This window comes from Trichoderma ghanense (assembly GCF_004382785.1).
Source record: "Trichoderma ghanense strain CCMA-1212 chromosome Unknown scaffold_1, whole genome shotgun sequence".
Classification (NCBI taxonomy): Eukaryota; Fungi; Ascomycota; class Sordariomycetes; order Hypocreales; family Hypocreaceae; genus Trichoderma; species Trichoderma ghanense.
Genome location: NW_027395664.1, coordinates 670,679 through 684,944, shown reverse-complemented (window position 1 = coordinate 684,944; position 14,266 = coordinate 670,679). Strand labels below are relative to the sequence as shown.

The window sequence follows — 14,266 nt, the reverse complement described above, 5'->3', positions numbered from 1 at the left end:
GATGAGGCTATGACAATGGGATCGGTTGGACGCTGTCGCTTCTTTTGCTGGAGAGAACGATCATCATGATGGGAAACAAGGGACAAAAGGGAATCCTCATGAAACGTTTTTCATGGAGGCGTGAGCAGAGAGGACCAAGGGAATGCTGGGCAAAACTTCCTTTTTTAGGTACCCATCAGGGCTGAAAATGTTGAGATACAATAACAAGCAGCGCTATAATACAAATAGTCAACCATACCTTACTTGTCCACCCCATGATAGTAACAGACTATTACAAACTGAATTCGCCTTGATCAGTCTACAATCCATATACACTTGAGAAACATCTCTACGTCTACCTCCTCTTGATTCGAAGGGTTCTCAGGATTGCCACGTTGTAACCCGGCATTGAATCACCTCATCTATCAGAACCAGACGCCACTTCCAACCCCCCAAAACTCCCACTCCTCACCAGTCTCGGACCCTCCGTTTCCGCCGTCGGCACCGCAGAGTAGCCCGGCTTCGTGTTTCCAGAGTAACTCCCAGCAGACGACATCTCATCATCATCTGGGTCCCCACCATGCTCCTCGTCAGCCAGAGTCTCGGGCGGAACTGACACGTCGTCCTTGATCTTGAGCACGAAAAAGGCGGCCCCTAGCGCAAAGAGGCCCCCTAATGCCAAGACAATGGCAATGCTATGGTCGCCTGGTGTTCCCCTCGGTTTCTGCCATATCTTGAAAATCAAGCTCGATCCTACGTTGGCAATGATTTGGGGACAGGAGACGGACATGTTGTGGATGCCCATGATGACACCGGCTTGATCAACTTCCTCCTCCTTTGGTGCTTCAGTCATTTCCATCGGGGACGTATGGCCACCAGACGGGGTCAAAGGGGGTGGTCCCGGAGGAGTGTCACGGTTAGCTCGTCGGCGGCGCCTGGCGCGGGCGAGGGCATCACGGCGACTGATCTCGGCGCTGATAATGGCGAATGGAGCCCACAGGGTAATGGCCCAGGTGATTCCAGCGATTCCAATCAAGGCCGTTGCACCGCCGACAGACCTCACAAATAAGGTGCAAACCATGACAATGGCGAAGAGAATGAGAGACCCAAACCAGGCCCGTCGAAGGGTAAAGCCGGGTATCCTCAGGTGGTGCAGGAACGACTTTTTGGAGTCCGACTCCGAGTTGTTCAGGCCGGGATGGCTATCATAGGTCGGGACAACAAGGAAAGGCAAAAAGACATTGACCAGCAGGCTCACGATGGAGTTGACGAGAAGGGCAAAGGAGCCCATGCGAGTTGCCTGCTCGTACAGCTTGTCAATCTCTTGGGGAGTCATGTGGGGGTTCTTCTCCAGAAAAGGTTGGACGTAAATCTCGCCAATGTACGAAGACGTATAGAACAGCAGAGGAAAGAAGCCGACCCAGCCAAAGAACTGCACCTGGCACACCCGCTTGATCTGAGGTGGCAGTCGCTTGATCGACTTGAGCAGGGTAAAGAAGAAGAGGAAGATGCTGTGCTTCTTGCGCGGAGGGCCTTCCAACCGGGGATCTCTCTCCTTGATCACTGCAGCGCTCAAGAGGACCGTCGACCCAAGCGCAAGGCTTGCGATGGCGCACAGTATCTTGAACTGGGTATTGCCGAGGAACCACAGCGGCTTGGTCAGGTTGACGTAGCCCGCAATGAATCCGATGATGTTTCCGACGCCCGTCATGCGGCTGGCCATGGAATTCGCAGCTTCCTGCTGATGGGCAGGCCCGCAGTCGACGATAAAGGCGCGGAGCGCGGCCTGGACTGTGTTGATGGCAAAGTCGAGCAGATATACTCCAATCACCGCCGTGACAATGACGGTGATCTTGACGCCGTGCGATTCGGGGGCAGCACCAAAGATGCTCAAGATACCACTGACTATTTCCTTTGTCCAAGCCAAGAAGAGCAGCCCTACAATGGTGGCAGCAGCGCCGCCGAGCATGAACGGCTTTCTTTTACCCCAGGGCAGGCGGCAGTTGTCACTGAGCATGCCGACATATGGCTGCACCAAGGTACCAGTCAGGGGGCCCGCAATCCATACCAGAGCCATTAGAGACTTGCTCAGGCCGAGGGATAGCAGATAGGGCGAGCCATTGGAGAGCTCGACGGACCATGCGATTTGCAGACCTCCGATGCCGATGGTCAAGATGGTCAGGTACCACAAGCTCTTGGTTGTCTGGCTCTCGTCGGCGTGGCTATCGCGTCGTCCGTCCGACCGGGAACCAAACGCATCGTAGTCGGCTGGAGGCAAAAGCGGCGAGTGTTCATCGTTTGTGGGTTGTTGACCGTGCTCATGCCGCTCGTCGATGGAGCGGTTTCGGGGAGAGGCGGCGCCCGGAGTCGACGATGTGCTGGCGCTCGGTGTAAAATGCTGCTGACGAGGAGAAGGCGTCTCGCCCTGCTCGGACTCGCGGGGGGATGATGCCGTCATGGTCGTTGAACGGACCGGATGAGAACCAGGCGAACAGACTGGAATGCGAATGCGGATGCGGCAGCGCCGGCAAAGTCGATCAGCGTAGAAGCATGCGATACCTTGAAGCCAGGCAGAATGATGGGTGATGATATAGAGCGATGACAGCTACAGGACAGTGGGTGGCTTCACGAGAAGGCCATGACCGGTTGAAGCGAGTGTTCGAAGCCGGCCCCGAAGGCTGGTTTTCTTCAGCTGGGCAGCAAGTCCGTCCAAGACGAATCAGACGCCTCGCTCAGACGGGACGAATCACGCGGCGAGGCTGAGAAGGAGGATGCTTGGATGAAACAGGACCACGCGATCAAAACAGCTGGCACTGCATGTACTGTCGAAACGGGCGATCGATCAAGGCAGTGGAACCGTCGCACAATGCAGGTGCCAACTCGTGGGACACACAGCCGGGAGCCTTTCAACCAGCTGAGAAGAAGAGGGATGGGATAGAGCCTATGTTACGCCGAAGTGACGGGCAAGAAGAGTGGGAGATGCATCAATCACGAGCTTCAGGGAGTCGGTCGGAGGGCATCGTGATGCGTCATGTGGGCACCGGCCAATCAGGATGCGCCGGTTGCTGACGCAGGCGCTGATGTTCAGGCACAAAGAAAAGAATCGCGGAGAAGAGCTGAAGGGGCAGTGACATCACCAACGCAGTTACCTGACACTAACGTTACTCCCTCAGTTGAGCATCTGCTCCGGAGAGGCTGGAGCCGTTTTTGCATTCAGATCATGGACGGAACTATCGCTTTTCTATTCTAGATCATATTTTCCCCGGACCAGTCCTCTACTGCCATCTAGGGACACCCGATCCGATGCTGAATAACGGCGCCGAAAACGGACTGTTGCAGGCCACATGGCTCTGGAGATGCCATGCTGTGGAGCTGGAACAATGAATGGCTCGACGGCACTCTCAAGGACATCCGGCCCTAGTCACCTTGCGTAAGCCGAATACTGGAGAGTCCCGATCATGCCTGGCAGGAGCCCCATAGACACGTTACGTCAATATGGGTCGGCGTTGTTCTGGGACAGCATCTTGAGCGATTCTCCAGCAACCCAGAATGGTGTCATGCCCCGACAATACCCCCCACGCAATGATCTAAACACTCCTCTGACGACATACGGCATCGTGAACAGGTTCGCGAGTCTAGGGTTCATGGTGTCAAGTAGGTAGTATGTGTCTGCTGAGGTGTGGCCAGCCTCAGGGCCATCTTATCGCCATCTCTTCCGAGAATCGACTGGCATCAACTCCTAGAGCCTAGCTCGGGCAAGTCCTCTTCTTCACTGCTTGGGGCAAGCCCAAGCAACAATGAAAAGCGTGCGCATCGCGCCGAGAGGCAGTGTAATACTAGGGACACTGTGAGCAGGATGCTTGTGGTGCAATATCTATCGAATGTTTTGTAGCAGGATATGTACTACTAAGGCAGGGCCTCAAAAGCGACTTGACCACTAGCTAAGTGGTGGTCACTTTTGAGAACCCCCCTCCCCCTAGTAGAACAGGTTGATTTTTTGTGAGGGGAAAGGGAGGATATCATGGAATAGTGGGGAGGAAGGGGAGGGGGGTTGATGGGGTGTTGCTGCTTCATATACCTCTACGAGATTATATTTTCTGTTCGGTTTGTTGTTATTGGGCTCCTCCGTCGAGTGAGTCGTGTGATGTTATGTTGAATTGAGTTGAATGTCGCCGAAAGCTTCATTCAGCGTGGAAGGATTGAATCAAAGGTGCAACTAAGGTAGCTTGAACCTTGCAGTACTGTACGGAATCAAAAGCACATGAGTCGCTTCTTCTGCATGACTCTCAAACTGCCAAATCTGCATGCAGTTAGGCTTCGAGCGGCCTCCCTTTCTTGTTCCATGGAGACGGCCAACATATGGTGCAGATCAAGCCTTGATCCAGATTTGACAGGTAGGTATGTCGCACCAGCATTCCAGAACTACCAGCAGATCTAGACAATTTCAATGTGCAACGTGCCCTTGGTCCTGGTGCCGTACATTTCGTGTGTGAATGTACATCGGACGACCCGCAAGTGTCAGGATCACCATCTCTTGGGCGCATGGCAGTCGAGGCGTAGCGACTACACCGATGTCTGAGCGCCACCCATTGTGTTGGAAGTTTCTTCGTCTGACTCCTCCTCTTTCGACGCTGTTGGTCCTCTGTCTCGCTCAGCAAACAAATGCACGCTTGGTGTTTTTTTTTTTTTTTTTTTCGTGAGTGGCCTCTGCTGCGGTACTCTCTGAACAACGCATACATACGTTGCACCACTCCGCCTCGCCCCCTCACCAACATCAAGACAGGAGGCGAAGTTAAGTGCCGCCACCAGTGCAAGATGCCGTGGGCTGACACCTTCAAAAACCCGTCTGAGACATCCAACAACTCGAGGCTGCCTGCGCCGGAGAGCACGAAACGAGATCACCCGTCCATTATCGCCGGCTCTTCACGGGACGGCTCAACCGAGAGGGTGTCGTGGGCGACTTGGGCGTCCGCCATACAGGCCATGGTGGCACTGACGGAGATCCGCCACAGCCGCTGTAGACCCGAAGTTGAACACCCTCCACGGATGAGTTAGGCGCCTTTGCAACTGATCGCCAATGTTCCAGAAGACACGGTTCGCGACTGGACCAGTGAGCAAGCTCGCTAGCGGTCTGATGGCGCAAATGGGGCAAGTCATCCTGGGCGGAACCGCCGAAGACGCCCCAAGGACCCCAAGAACCATGTCATATGTGCATAATATTGGACTTTGAGCAGTGCATAGGCCAATTTGGCCAGGCTGAATTCAGCTGAGCCGGACTTGGGCCCTAATGCCATGTTTTGTAGGCGAAATCGTGGCCGCTGTCCAGATCCGTGGCCGATCAACCACGACGACGACTAGCATCCATGTCGGCTCCCGTTTGCGACTCCCACGGGCCTTTGCAGAGTCGCAGTGCGCTAACGTGGTGCGCGACGGGACAGCGAGTCAGCTCTTTTTGGTGAGAGCGCCGGCGCGGAACCAAGACTGTGAATCTGCGCGGTTTTCCTCGGCGACACGGGATGCGTGTATCAGCGTCGTCTTTTTGGCTGCGTCGCTGTGTCTGTGCAAGACTGGAATTGAGTGAGCGCCGTCACATCAAACGCCACATCAAACGGCGTGCGAGGACGTGGTGGTTTCACCTCAGATGGGAGTTTCTCGGGAGAGGCGAAAACATGACGGTGAAAATGCAAAACAATGGGCGAATAATCATCCAAGTCACGAGCTCGTGAGAAGACGGGGCGCGAGAGACAGTGTCCTACCGTCCGCAGCCTTGTTCCGAGTCCTTGGACGCGTCCGGCTTACCAGAATGTCTCGCCGTCTCCGCTTTCCGTTCTCACCTGTGACAGCCTCAGCGTCTGACAGAAAATTCGGATGCGGTGGCGGACGGATAGGAGAGAGCGACGAGAAGATCTAATTAAACATGCATATTCGTGCATGCGATGTTGCCATGGGCTGCTGCAGCTGTCTCTCGGTGCGGCGTCCCAAGGTTCTGGGCTCCGGCGTGCGCAATCTTCTTCCCTCTCCCCCTCGATTATGGGCTGCAGAACCAACCAGGAAATTAAAATCTCGGAGGATAGTGAGGCTTCACTGTTAGCGGCGCCTCCGCAATCTGGGACCTGCACCGGCGCACCAACTCGCGAGTCGATATGGAGGGGCGCCATTCGGGGATAACTGGGCTCTGTGGTTGGCCCCGAAGGCTCAACTGCGATTTGATTCCGCCGAGGGTGTGGTGCGTGACGGTGGGTGGACAAGGCCAGAGGACCAAAGGGAGGGAGAATCAGGAGGTCGCTAAAAACACCCGAGCCAGAAGCCAGAACAGCGCGCCCCCCTTCTGGAGCAGGCCGCTAAGATTTGCTCCCAATGCCGTCGCCGCAAACAAGCCCCAGCGGCTCCATACTGACTTCATTGCTGGTGGGGGCTGCGGGAACCCCGGCTGGGGAATTTCGCAGCGTTGCGACGAATTCCTGGAGATTCTGGAGCCGGCTGGACTCGGTGGACTGAGTGGGCGCGCCGCTGAGCCAATGGCAGCCGCAAGCAGCTCGGGGGGCCGGTCCCCTGGTCGTCCGTTTCGCTGGTGCCTTGGACGCGATGGGGGCGTGTCTCTGCTCCGCTTGCGCCTGAGAAAGGCCGAAGTGCTGGGGAGTCGCCACTTGGGGAACACGGACATTGCCTGTACTGTACAGTACTGTACAGACAGATCCCCAGGTATTCGATTCGCTCTTTGTGAAGGAACAACAGAAACCTGGTGGCACAAGTGCGGTTTATGTGGCCCTGACTAGCAGCAGTTCGCAGACGATTGTCATTCCCTGATCCCGGCACTGATTGACTCGATCCGTGAGCGCTTTTCGACGTTCTCCTTTCAAATAAGTAGCCGTCGATCTGCTCCCGCCGCGCCTGCGTTCGCTTCGACGTTTTGTCCTTTCTCTTTTCCGTCTCCCGTCAAGCCTGGCCTCAAGCTACTTTAACCATCCTCAACCGCCTTCAGCCACCTTCAGCCATCTACGGCAATCTGTGCAAACTCTAAGCCTTGTGGGCTTCCCTATCGACAAAAGTCAGCACACCACCAAGGTGCCTTTCGCCTTTGAGGCCGTTGCTGGTCCTGTTATAAAGCGTTTGCTTCGACTCCCAGCAAGGACCTGTCCGTGCTTAGATTCCTACACTCCGGAACACTCCCGACCGACAGCCCCCGACCCCGACGTCTAGTTTGTGACACAAACATTCAAACCCTCGCCTGTACTCGGTACTCCTGCACAAACAACTTGAGTGCTCCTCGCACGATCATACAAACCATCTCGACGCTGCACCCGAATCTTGCTCGCCTTCAACCTACTACCTACTACGACAAACCACACCCCAGCTTCACAATGGCTATCCGAGAGAGATTCCGCCGCGCCCTGCGCAGATCCGACGACTCAGACACCATCATCTCCCAGACAGACTCAAACACCACAACAGCCTCGTCGTCGGCCCGACCGAGCTCCAGCTCCGAATCCGCTCCCCAGCTGTCGCTGAAAAAGACCAGCTCGACCCTCTCGAGGACACTGGCCTCGCTTGGTATCCGCGACAAGGAAAAGGACAAGGAGAAGGAGGCGGCGAAGCGCGAGGAAAGGGATCGCAAGAGGAACAAGAACCGGAAATGGAAGCACCCGAGCGAAAAGCCCCTAACGGAGCAGAACCTGAAGCACCAGGAGATGCTCAGCCATTTCAAGATGGAGTTTGGCGCCTCCGACCCGAGTCAGATCCTCCAGGACCTCGACTTCGACGGCATCAGCCCGTGCTGCACGCGCGTCAACAGCTGCGACCTGGGGCCTGAGGATGCCTGAATGTTGTGTCTTCATCTGAGCGCTGCGTGCTACATCATAGACATGCATGATTGCAAGTATTGCCGGCAACCGAGAGCCGGAGCGACACGATGCTTGCTTAGCACGCGACTTGCGACCGGGGATTCTCCTCATTTGCCAGATCCAAACCACCACCGGCTAGATCTGGCTATATGCACGCAGCCCATTCTTTCCGGCATGCGACCGCACGCGATGACCACATGACACGGCGCATGCTGTTTGCTTTTGCAGCAATTTCAAAGAGGAAATTCGACGTGGCAATTCCTCGGCGAATTTTTTTTACCAATCTTTTGCCTCATCAACACCAATTTCGGACACCTTTTTTACAACATTCCGCCATTTAATGCCTACCTTACCTGCTCTCCCACACTACATTGCTGCGGAGGAGGACGCCACCCCCACCGGCGGCGATTGTACCTGCATAGCATGAGGGGACAGATCTTAGATCTGCCCAGATCCTCGACCACCTTCATGCGACCTTAGCGATTCTCTCTTTCTCGACTCGACAACCCTTCTTCTTCAGTTTCTTCCGTGCAATCCGCATCTCGGCTGCGGTGCGAGATTCGCGCATTCACCTTGTGCTATGTTCACCACGACGCAAATGGCTATGACGATGGAGGGCTTTTCTACATTTAGACGACGCGGGTTTCTGGCATCCACCTCACTACTGTTTCCTTTGTCTATCCTATTACCTGTGTTTTGAGTCTGGATACATGGGAGTTTGGGAACATTCTACAGAGGTTAAAAAATAATCTCGCTGTAGACGGATAACGGCGTTGGATGGCTGGGAGCACTGGGCATGACCTGAGCAATTGGGCTACATACATTTACGGCACACACGATAGGTGCTCGTATCTTTCACACAGAGTAGATGTCTCTTGAATCAATCTATCAATAATCTATCTTACTGGTCTCATCTGCAACAAGGGCTATACTGTAGATACCTGAGGCTAAGGCTGGAGCAGAGGATGAGAAGAAATTGAGGCCTAATCTTGTTCGAACTGCATCCCCTCTCGCGGTTTGGCCCTTTCAGACAAGCCACGGCGTGATATACCAACCATAATGGCTTGACAAGCGTCGCCTTTACGCATCTTGGCCCCTCTCATACCCCGACTGTAGGTGCTTTCCCTTCTTTACTCCGTCGACTGCGGCGCTATTGCCGCCCAGACTCTCGACACGAACCCTGATACGGCCTTATGCTTTCTGTGGCTACTCCTGAGCTCTGCCTCCTCAACTCGAGCCTCTCGCCTGTACAGATACCTCACACATGGTCACCGCTCAGAATCCTGCCCGCCAGGCAGCTGGCAGATGGCAGAATAGCCACCACTTTCGGGGGCTGGCAGGTGCCCTCTCGCGCCTTCCCGCCAGTCTCCTCCAGTCCTCGTCACTACCTCAAGCCCGGCCAACTGGCGGCCAAACTCTGCCATCTCAAGCAAACTTTTAACGGCAGCAGCCTTATGCGTGAGACGCTGACCTTGCATTACGCACAACAACGCTCCTCACACTGACCAGGCAGCCTCGCCGATCCAGCATCCAGCGGCCCGCCTGCAGAAGAGTATGGCCAAGTCCTTCTTCGTGCTCAAGCTCAAGGCCGTGCCGACCAGGTACGGCCTGTCCAAGAACATCCAGGACCTGTTCATGGCCCTGGATCACTACCACAGCGGCTCCATCGACGCCGTGGAGCTGGGCAGACTCGTGCGCCTGAGTCCGAACCGCAGGTCGGCCATTGCCAACACCATCACGAAATGCGCGGGCATCATTAAGAAGCAGCCTGAGGAACTCACAACGTGCGTTGATGTCATCGAGATGTGCACAGAGCTCCTCGAGATCGCAGGTAAGTCAAGAGTCGACATTTCAAGTGCCTTCGCGGCGTACCCTCAACGTGACGCGGTCTTGCTATGGTTTTACTAACAATGTTTCCGCAGATAGGAAGCCTTCTACCGATGGATTCCCTTTCATGAGGCTCCCGGCGGAGATACGGCGGAAAGTCTTCAGCCTCATCATAGACAACATCTTCCGGACCCAGGCTATCCTGCCAGCGAGCAACAAGACTCCGGGCTGCAAGTGTCCTCGGTTCGAACGAGACAATACGTTTCAGACGATCCAAATGAGGGACCTACCATGCCTCTTCGGCTCGAATTCGATGACGGCGGAATTTTTCCGAGTCTTTTACCGCGAGAAGTCGTTTCGATTCAGATGTCCCTGCGAATTGCAGTCGCATCTGAACCGCAACGACATGTTTCGCCAGAATGTGAGGAGCATCTTGGTTTCGTGGAGTGGTCCAGAGGCGGCAAAGACATTCAAGCTATTGAACAAGCTTCCCAAGCTTGACCAACTTGGAATCATTCTCTCCAAACTGACATACATTCATCTCAACGAGCGGGCGACCATTATGAAGTCTTACTTTCCGTTGTCCTTCAAGGTTACCAGGATAGCAGATGTCCTCGGCCTGGACGAACTCTTGGAGATACGCGGACTTTCTCGGGTTGGAGTAATGCTCGCGCCACCCTCCAGGGGCGGTTCTCAGTCGCACGAGATGGACCGAGCGAACCTCTTGGAACTCTTGACCAGCAGACTGACGGGGCCCAAGGAGGTGAGTCCGCAGTCTTTCCGCTTCACCCCTCACAACAGAATCTAATGGCATTCAGGAGGACGAAGATATGGACCAAGAGTGAAAACGGAGTGAAACAGTCATGGTGACTGTCAGAGGATGGTCATTACACTATGGCGAGCGAGCTGCTGGCGATTTTGCCTCTTCGACGGGTCAGTCGATATTCTGGGATGTATTGAGCTTTGGGTGCGTAAGGGCGAGGTGGCTGAAACTGGTTGAACAAAGTTATAACAGAAATCAAACGCGGTCTAATGGATAACGTAGGAAAGTCGAAATGAGGGACTACGGGATATGTAACAACAGATAAATTACGAAAGCCTCCACACAGATAAAGGTCTCGTACTCAAAAAACGTTGTGATTGCTCTTGTCTTGTACCCATACAAAGGAGTATGGGCATCCGGCTCAAGACCAGCGGGCGAGGACACGCTGGCCGAGCGATGGAAAAAGACGAGGTCTCTACCTAGCTAATTGAAAAGTCTACGAGCACCTACCGTTTGAGCATGACATATTTTGGTCTTGGCTTCAAGGTGAGAAGCTCTTCTTTCATGATGTTTGAGCTCCGGGCATGCTGTTGATAATGGGAGCAAGCTCTCGAGGAGAGTATTTCGGACTAGAGAAATTTTTTGGTCAGTCTCAACATGCGAGGTTGACTGGGGTGCATATGTAAGCCACGCACTGTCTGCACACACTGTCTCGCAACTCATCTAGTCAGCAGATCACGTGCGGCACATACACGTGATTGCTTACGTTGGCAGGCTTCATGTGTGCCCTACTTTGTGCCCCCACAAGGGCCGAAAATTCCACCATGTTTAGCGAGTCCTGGGAAATCCTCCGCCCTCTTCTCTTCAACCCCGAACAATCGATTCTAACGAGCAGCACGGCAACGACCGATACAGTTGCCCAGCATGTCGCTCGTCACGGGAGAGAAGACGAACTTCCAGTTCGTAAGTGATACCAATTCACCCTGGAGGAAGAAGAGGGCATCTATTCCAGTTGCTGCCGAGAGTTTGATGCGGTGGTGGATGTCATCATCGCGATGAACGACAAGGAAAAAAATATTTCGGAGCACTGGGGATGCATCTCGAGGCGCGCATGGGATCATGGTGGAAGGAATTTTTCTTTTGCAGAGCAATCGTTTTGGGCTAACAGTTGCTGTCTCGTCCAGATCTTGCGTCTTCTGAACACCAACGTCGATGGAAAGCAGAAGGTTATGTACGCCTTGACCAAGATCAAGGGTGTCGGTCGCCGATACTCCAACTTGGTCTGCAAGAAGGCCGATGTCGACCTGAACAAGCGGTACGCGAATACTCCGACTCTCATTGGTTTTGGCTTGGTTCTGCTGGCTGTTGAAAGCCACCATTGAAACCATCAAAAACTGGAAGAATTTGGAAAATCGAAAGACTAACGAGCCTTTGAAATGCAGTGCCGGTGAGCTTACCTCCGAAGAGCTCGAGCGTATCGTCACCATCATCCAAAACCCCACCCAGTACAAGATCCCCGCCTGGTTCCTGAACAGACAACGCGACATTGTCGACGGCAAGGACTCCCACATCCTGGCCAACGGCGTCGACTCCAAGCTCCGTGAGGATCTGGAGCGCCTCAAGAAGATCCGCGCCCACCGTGGTCTCCGACACTACTGGGGCCTCCGTGTCCGCGGTCAGCACACCAAGACCACCGGTCGTCGCGGCCGGACCGTCGGTGTCTCCAAGAAGAAGGGTGGCTAATGGTTTTACTGTTTTTGGTCTGGGGTGGACAGGCGTGACGGCTGGGTTTTTCATCTTACTGATGAGCATTTCCTTGGGATTGCTTTCTGGCATACGCAGCTGGTGCTGTACTCTAGATCAGAGTCGAATGAATTAAAAGCATTTTCAAAGCGTTTATCTGAACTGTGCTTTGCCACCCGGCCATGATTAATTGTGCGTGAACTAAAGACGAAATTGTCGTGAATGAGGGGCCGATAGTGATCAGAGGTATACATACAATGGAATTTATACAATATCTACGAAGGGAAATTCAGCTGCCCTGTAAGGTTGTGGGATTCTTTCGAGAGCAAGGGAATTAATAGGGTATCATTTTATTCCGTTTTTTCTGGCTTCTATCTCAAAAACATGTGTGCCTCAATCCTCATGCGTAACCGCCATATCCAAAACCTCGACTCTTCCTTGCCCCTTGGTATCATTGCCAATGAAATCAGACAAAGCCTTGAAAGCACCCGGCTCGACAAAGCCCACAACCTCCCATTCTGAACCCATGACGTCCTGGCTCTCAACCTCCTCAACGTATCCCAAGATCCGATCCTTGACCGTCCCAGGCGCCTTTGCCTCGCCGCCGCCGTCCTCGTCCTCCTTCGCCGCGGCCTTGGGCGCCTTGACGGCCTGCTTGAGGACGTTTGTAGGGCACGTAATCCGGAGCTTCATCCTGGCCCGCGCGACGGGGATGGGCTGATGCGCGATGAGGGCCTTCATCGCGTCCAGGGCCTGGCTCTTTGCGCTCTTGGTGGTGGTGACGCCCGTCCACGTGTGCTCCTTGGTCTTGGGCTTGGCCTCGCCGGCCTCTCCCGTCGTGGGTGTCGCCGTCCCCGAGTCCGTCGATTTCTCTTTGTCCGCGTTGTTGTGGGCCTGCGAACTCAACATGTCGAGCGCCTTTTCAATCATTCCGGGCGTATACACCCTCTTTGTCCGCGGATCGACCAGTTTGCTGACGACAATGCTAATGACCTCATTATGCACCCTCTCCAGCTGCGCCGCGCGCTCCTTATCGCCAACCTGTAGCTCCCCCTTTTTCAAAATCTCGAGGACGATGTCGTCGGTGGATTTGCCCTTGCCAAAGGCCTTTTCGAGGTCCTCCTTGGGCGCCGTCTGGCCCTTGGAGACGTTGAGGAAGACGTTGGGAATCTGGAGGACGTTGTCGAGGTCCGTCTCGATGCCGGAGCGCCACTCGAGGACCTTGTTCTTGTAGCAGGCGATTTCGAAGCGCTTCTTGCCCTTTTTCAGGCGCACGAGGGAGACGTTTGTGAGCTTGATCTGGTTGGAGGGGAGGTTGATTTGGCGGGACATTTTGTTGGTTTGTTCTTTTGCTTGCGCTAGATCGTGACGCTATATGGGAGAGGGGAGAAGAGTAAAGGAAGCAGAGATTAGCGAGAAGTGGGATGAAAAGCTTTATGAAGAGGACAGGCGCCGCCTGTTGAGTTGTGTTGTTGGGTCAAATGTACGGAAGGAAAAGGCTGACGTCGAAAAGCTGAGCATGTAAATAATCGTGAGGCTATGACTGACGTGCGGCTTGGCGGGATGGATGGACGCTGGGCTTACCGATATGGACATGGACTAGGCTGTAATTGGACGGCGATGGCTTTGCCATGCTTTCTTGGTAATGGGAGTTCATAAGAGGCGCATTTTTACCTTTGTAAACAGAATCTCTCAAGTGTGAATACGATAGTTCTTGGAATATATCTTTCTCAAAGTGAATTGTAAACCATTTGATATGTACCTAGAGCAGGATTCCAGATTGTCATCACAAGAGACGCAAGGAAGTCGTGCCGTGAGAGATGCCCAAAATAGCTTAGCCGCGTGTGTGATTCTACTCTGCCTGTCATTCTCATGCTTATGCACACACTTGAACTTTTTTCTACCCCACCAAGAATGCGAGCCAGCCTTGCGCAACACCCTGGCCTTTGATTTCTTCCTCTGCTGATATCCTGCTGGTATTGCCCCGCCTTTGAGACTGTTGAGTCACAGGGAGTCACAAGCAGCATCCCGAGTCATACGGATTCACACAAGCACTCGCCGTGTTGGTATCGCCTTGTCAGGATCTGAATCAGCGGTACAGCCGAGATACCCT

General features: G+C 54.1%; 6 protein-coding genes across 6 annotated transcripts; 4 read left to right on the top strand and 2 right to left on the bottom strand.

The window, feature by feature from the left end:
• Nucleotides 1-397: 397 nt before the first annotated feature.
• CCMA1212_001592 (General alpha-glucoside permease) lies at nt 398-2,437 on the bottom strand (the record flags this gene model as incomplete). The annotated part of the gene is made up of 1 exon (XM_073699013.1): nt 398-2,437. One exon carries the CDS (start codon nt 2,435-2,437, stop codon nt 398-400), a length of 2,040 nt encoding a protein of 679 aa, XP_073562125.1.
• A 2,357-nt stretch (nt 2,438-4,794) lies between these two features.
• On the top strand, nt 4,795-5,034 carry CCMA1212_001591 (uncharacterized protein; the record flags this gene model as incomplete). The annotated part of the gene is made up of 1 exon (XM_073699012.1): nt 4,795-5,034. The coding sequence occupies one exon, from the start codon at nt 4,795-4,797 to the stop codon at nt 5,032-5,034; it is 240 nt and encodes a 79-aa protein (XP_073562122.1).
• Nucleotides 5,035-7,340: 2,306 nt separating this feature from the next.
• On the top strand, nt 7,341-7,799 carry CCMA1212_001590 (uncharacterized protein; the record flags this gene model as incomplete). Its single annotated transcript, XM_073699011.1, has 1 exon — nt 7,341-7,799. The coding sequence occupies one exon, from the start codon at nt 7,341-7,343 to the stop codon at nt 7,797-7,799; it is 459 nt and encodes a 152-aa protein (XP_073562123.1).
• Nucleotides 7,800-9,374: 1,575 nt separating this feature from the next.
• On the top strand, nt 9,375-10,492 carry CCMA1212_001589 (uncharacterized protein; the record flags this gene model as incomplete). Its single annotated transcript, XM_073699010.1, has 3 exons — nt 9,375-9,651; nt 9,743-10,410; nt 10,466-10,492. The coding sequence occupies 3 exons, from the start codon at nt 9,375-9,377 to the stop codon at nt 10,490-10,492; spliced, it is 972 nt and encodes a 323-aa protein (XP_073562654.1).
• Nucleotides 10,493-11,334: 842 nt separating this feature from the next.
• On the top strand, nt 11,335-12,153 carry CCMA1212_001588 (40S ribosomal protein S18; the record flags this gene model as incomplete). Its single annotated transcript, XM_073699009.1, has 3 exons — nt 11,335-11,373; nt 11,595-11,725; nt 11,853-12,153. The coding sequence occupies 3 exons, from the start codon at nt 11,335-11,337 to the stop codon at nt 12,151-12,153; spliced, it is 471 nt and encodes a 156-aa protein (XP_073562653.1).
• Nucleotides 12,154-12,546: 393 nt separating this feature from the next.
• CCMA1212_001587 (Ribosome maturation protein sdo1) lies at nt 12,547-13,485 on the bottom strand (the record flags this gene model as incomplete). The annotated part of the gene is made up of 1 exon (XM_073699008.1): nt 12,547-13,485. One exon carries the CDS (start codon nt 13,483-13,485, stop codon nt 12,547-12,549), a length of 939 nt encoding a protein of 312 aa, XP_073562651.1.
• Between the last annotated feature and the right edge of the window lie 781 nt (nt 13,486-14,266).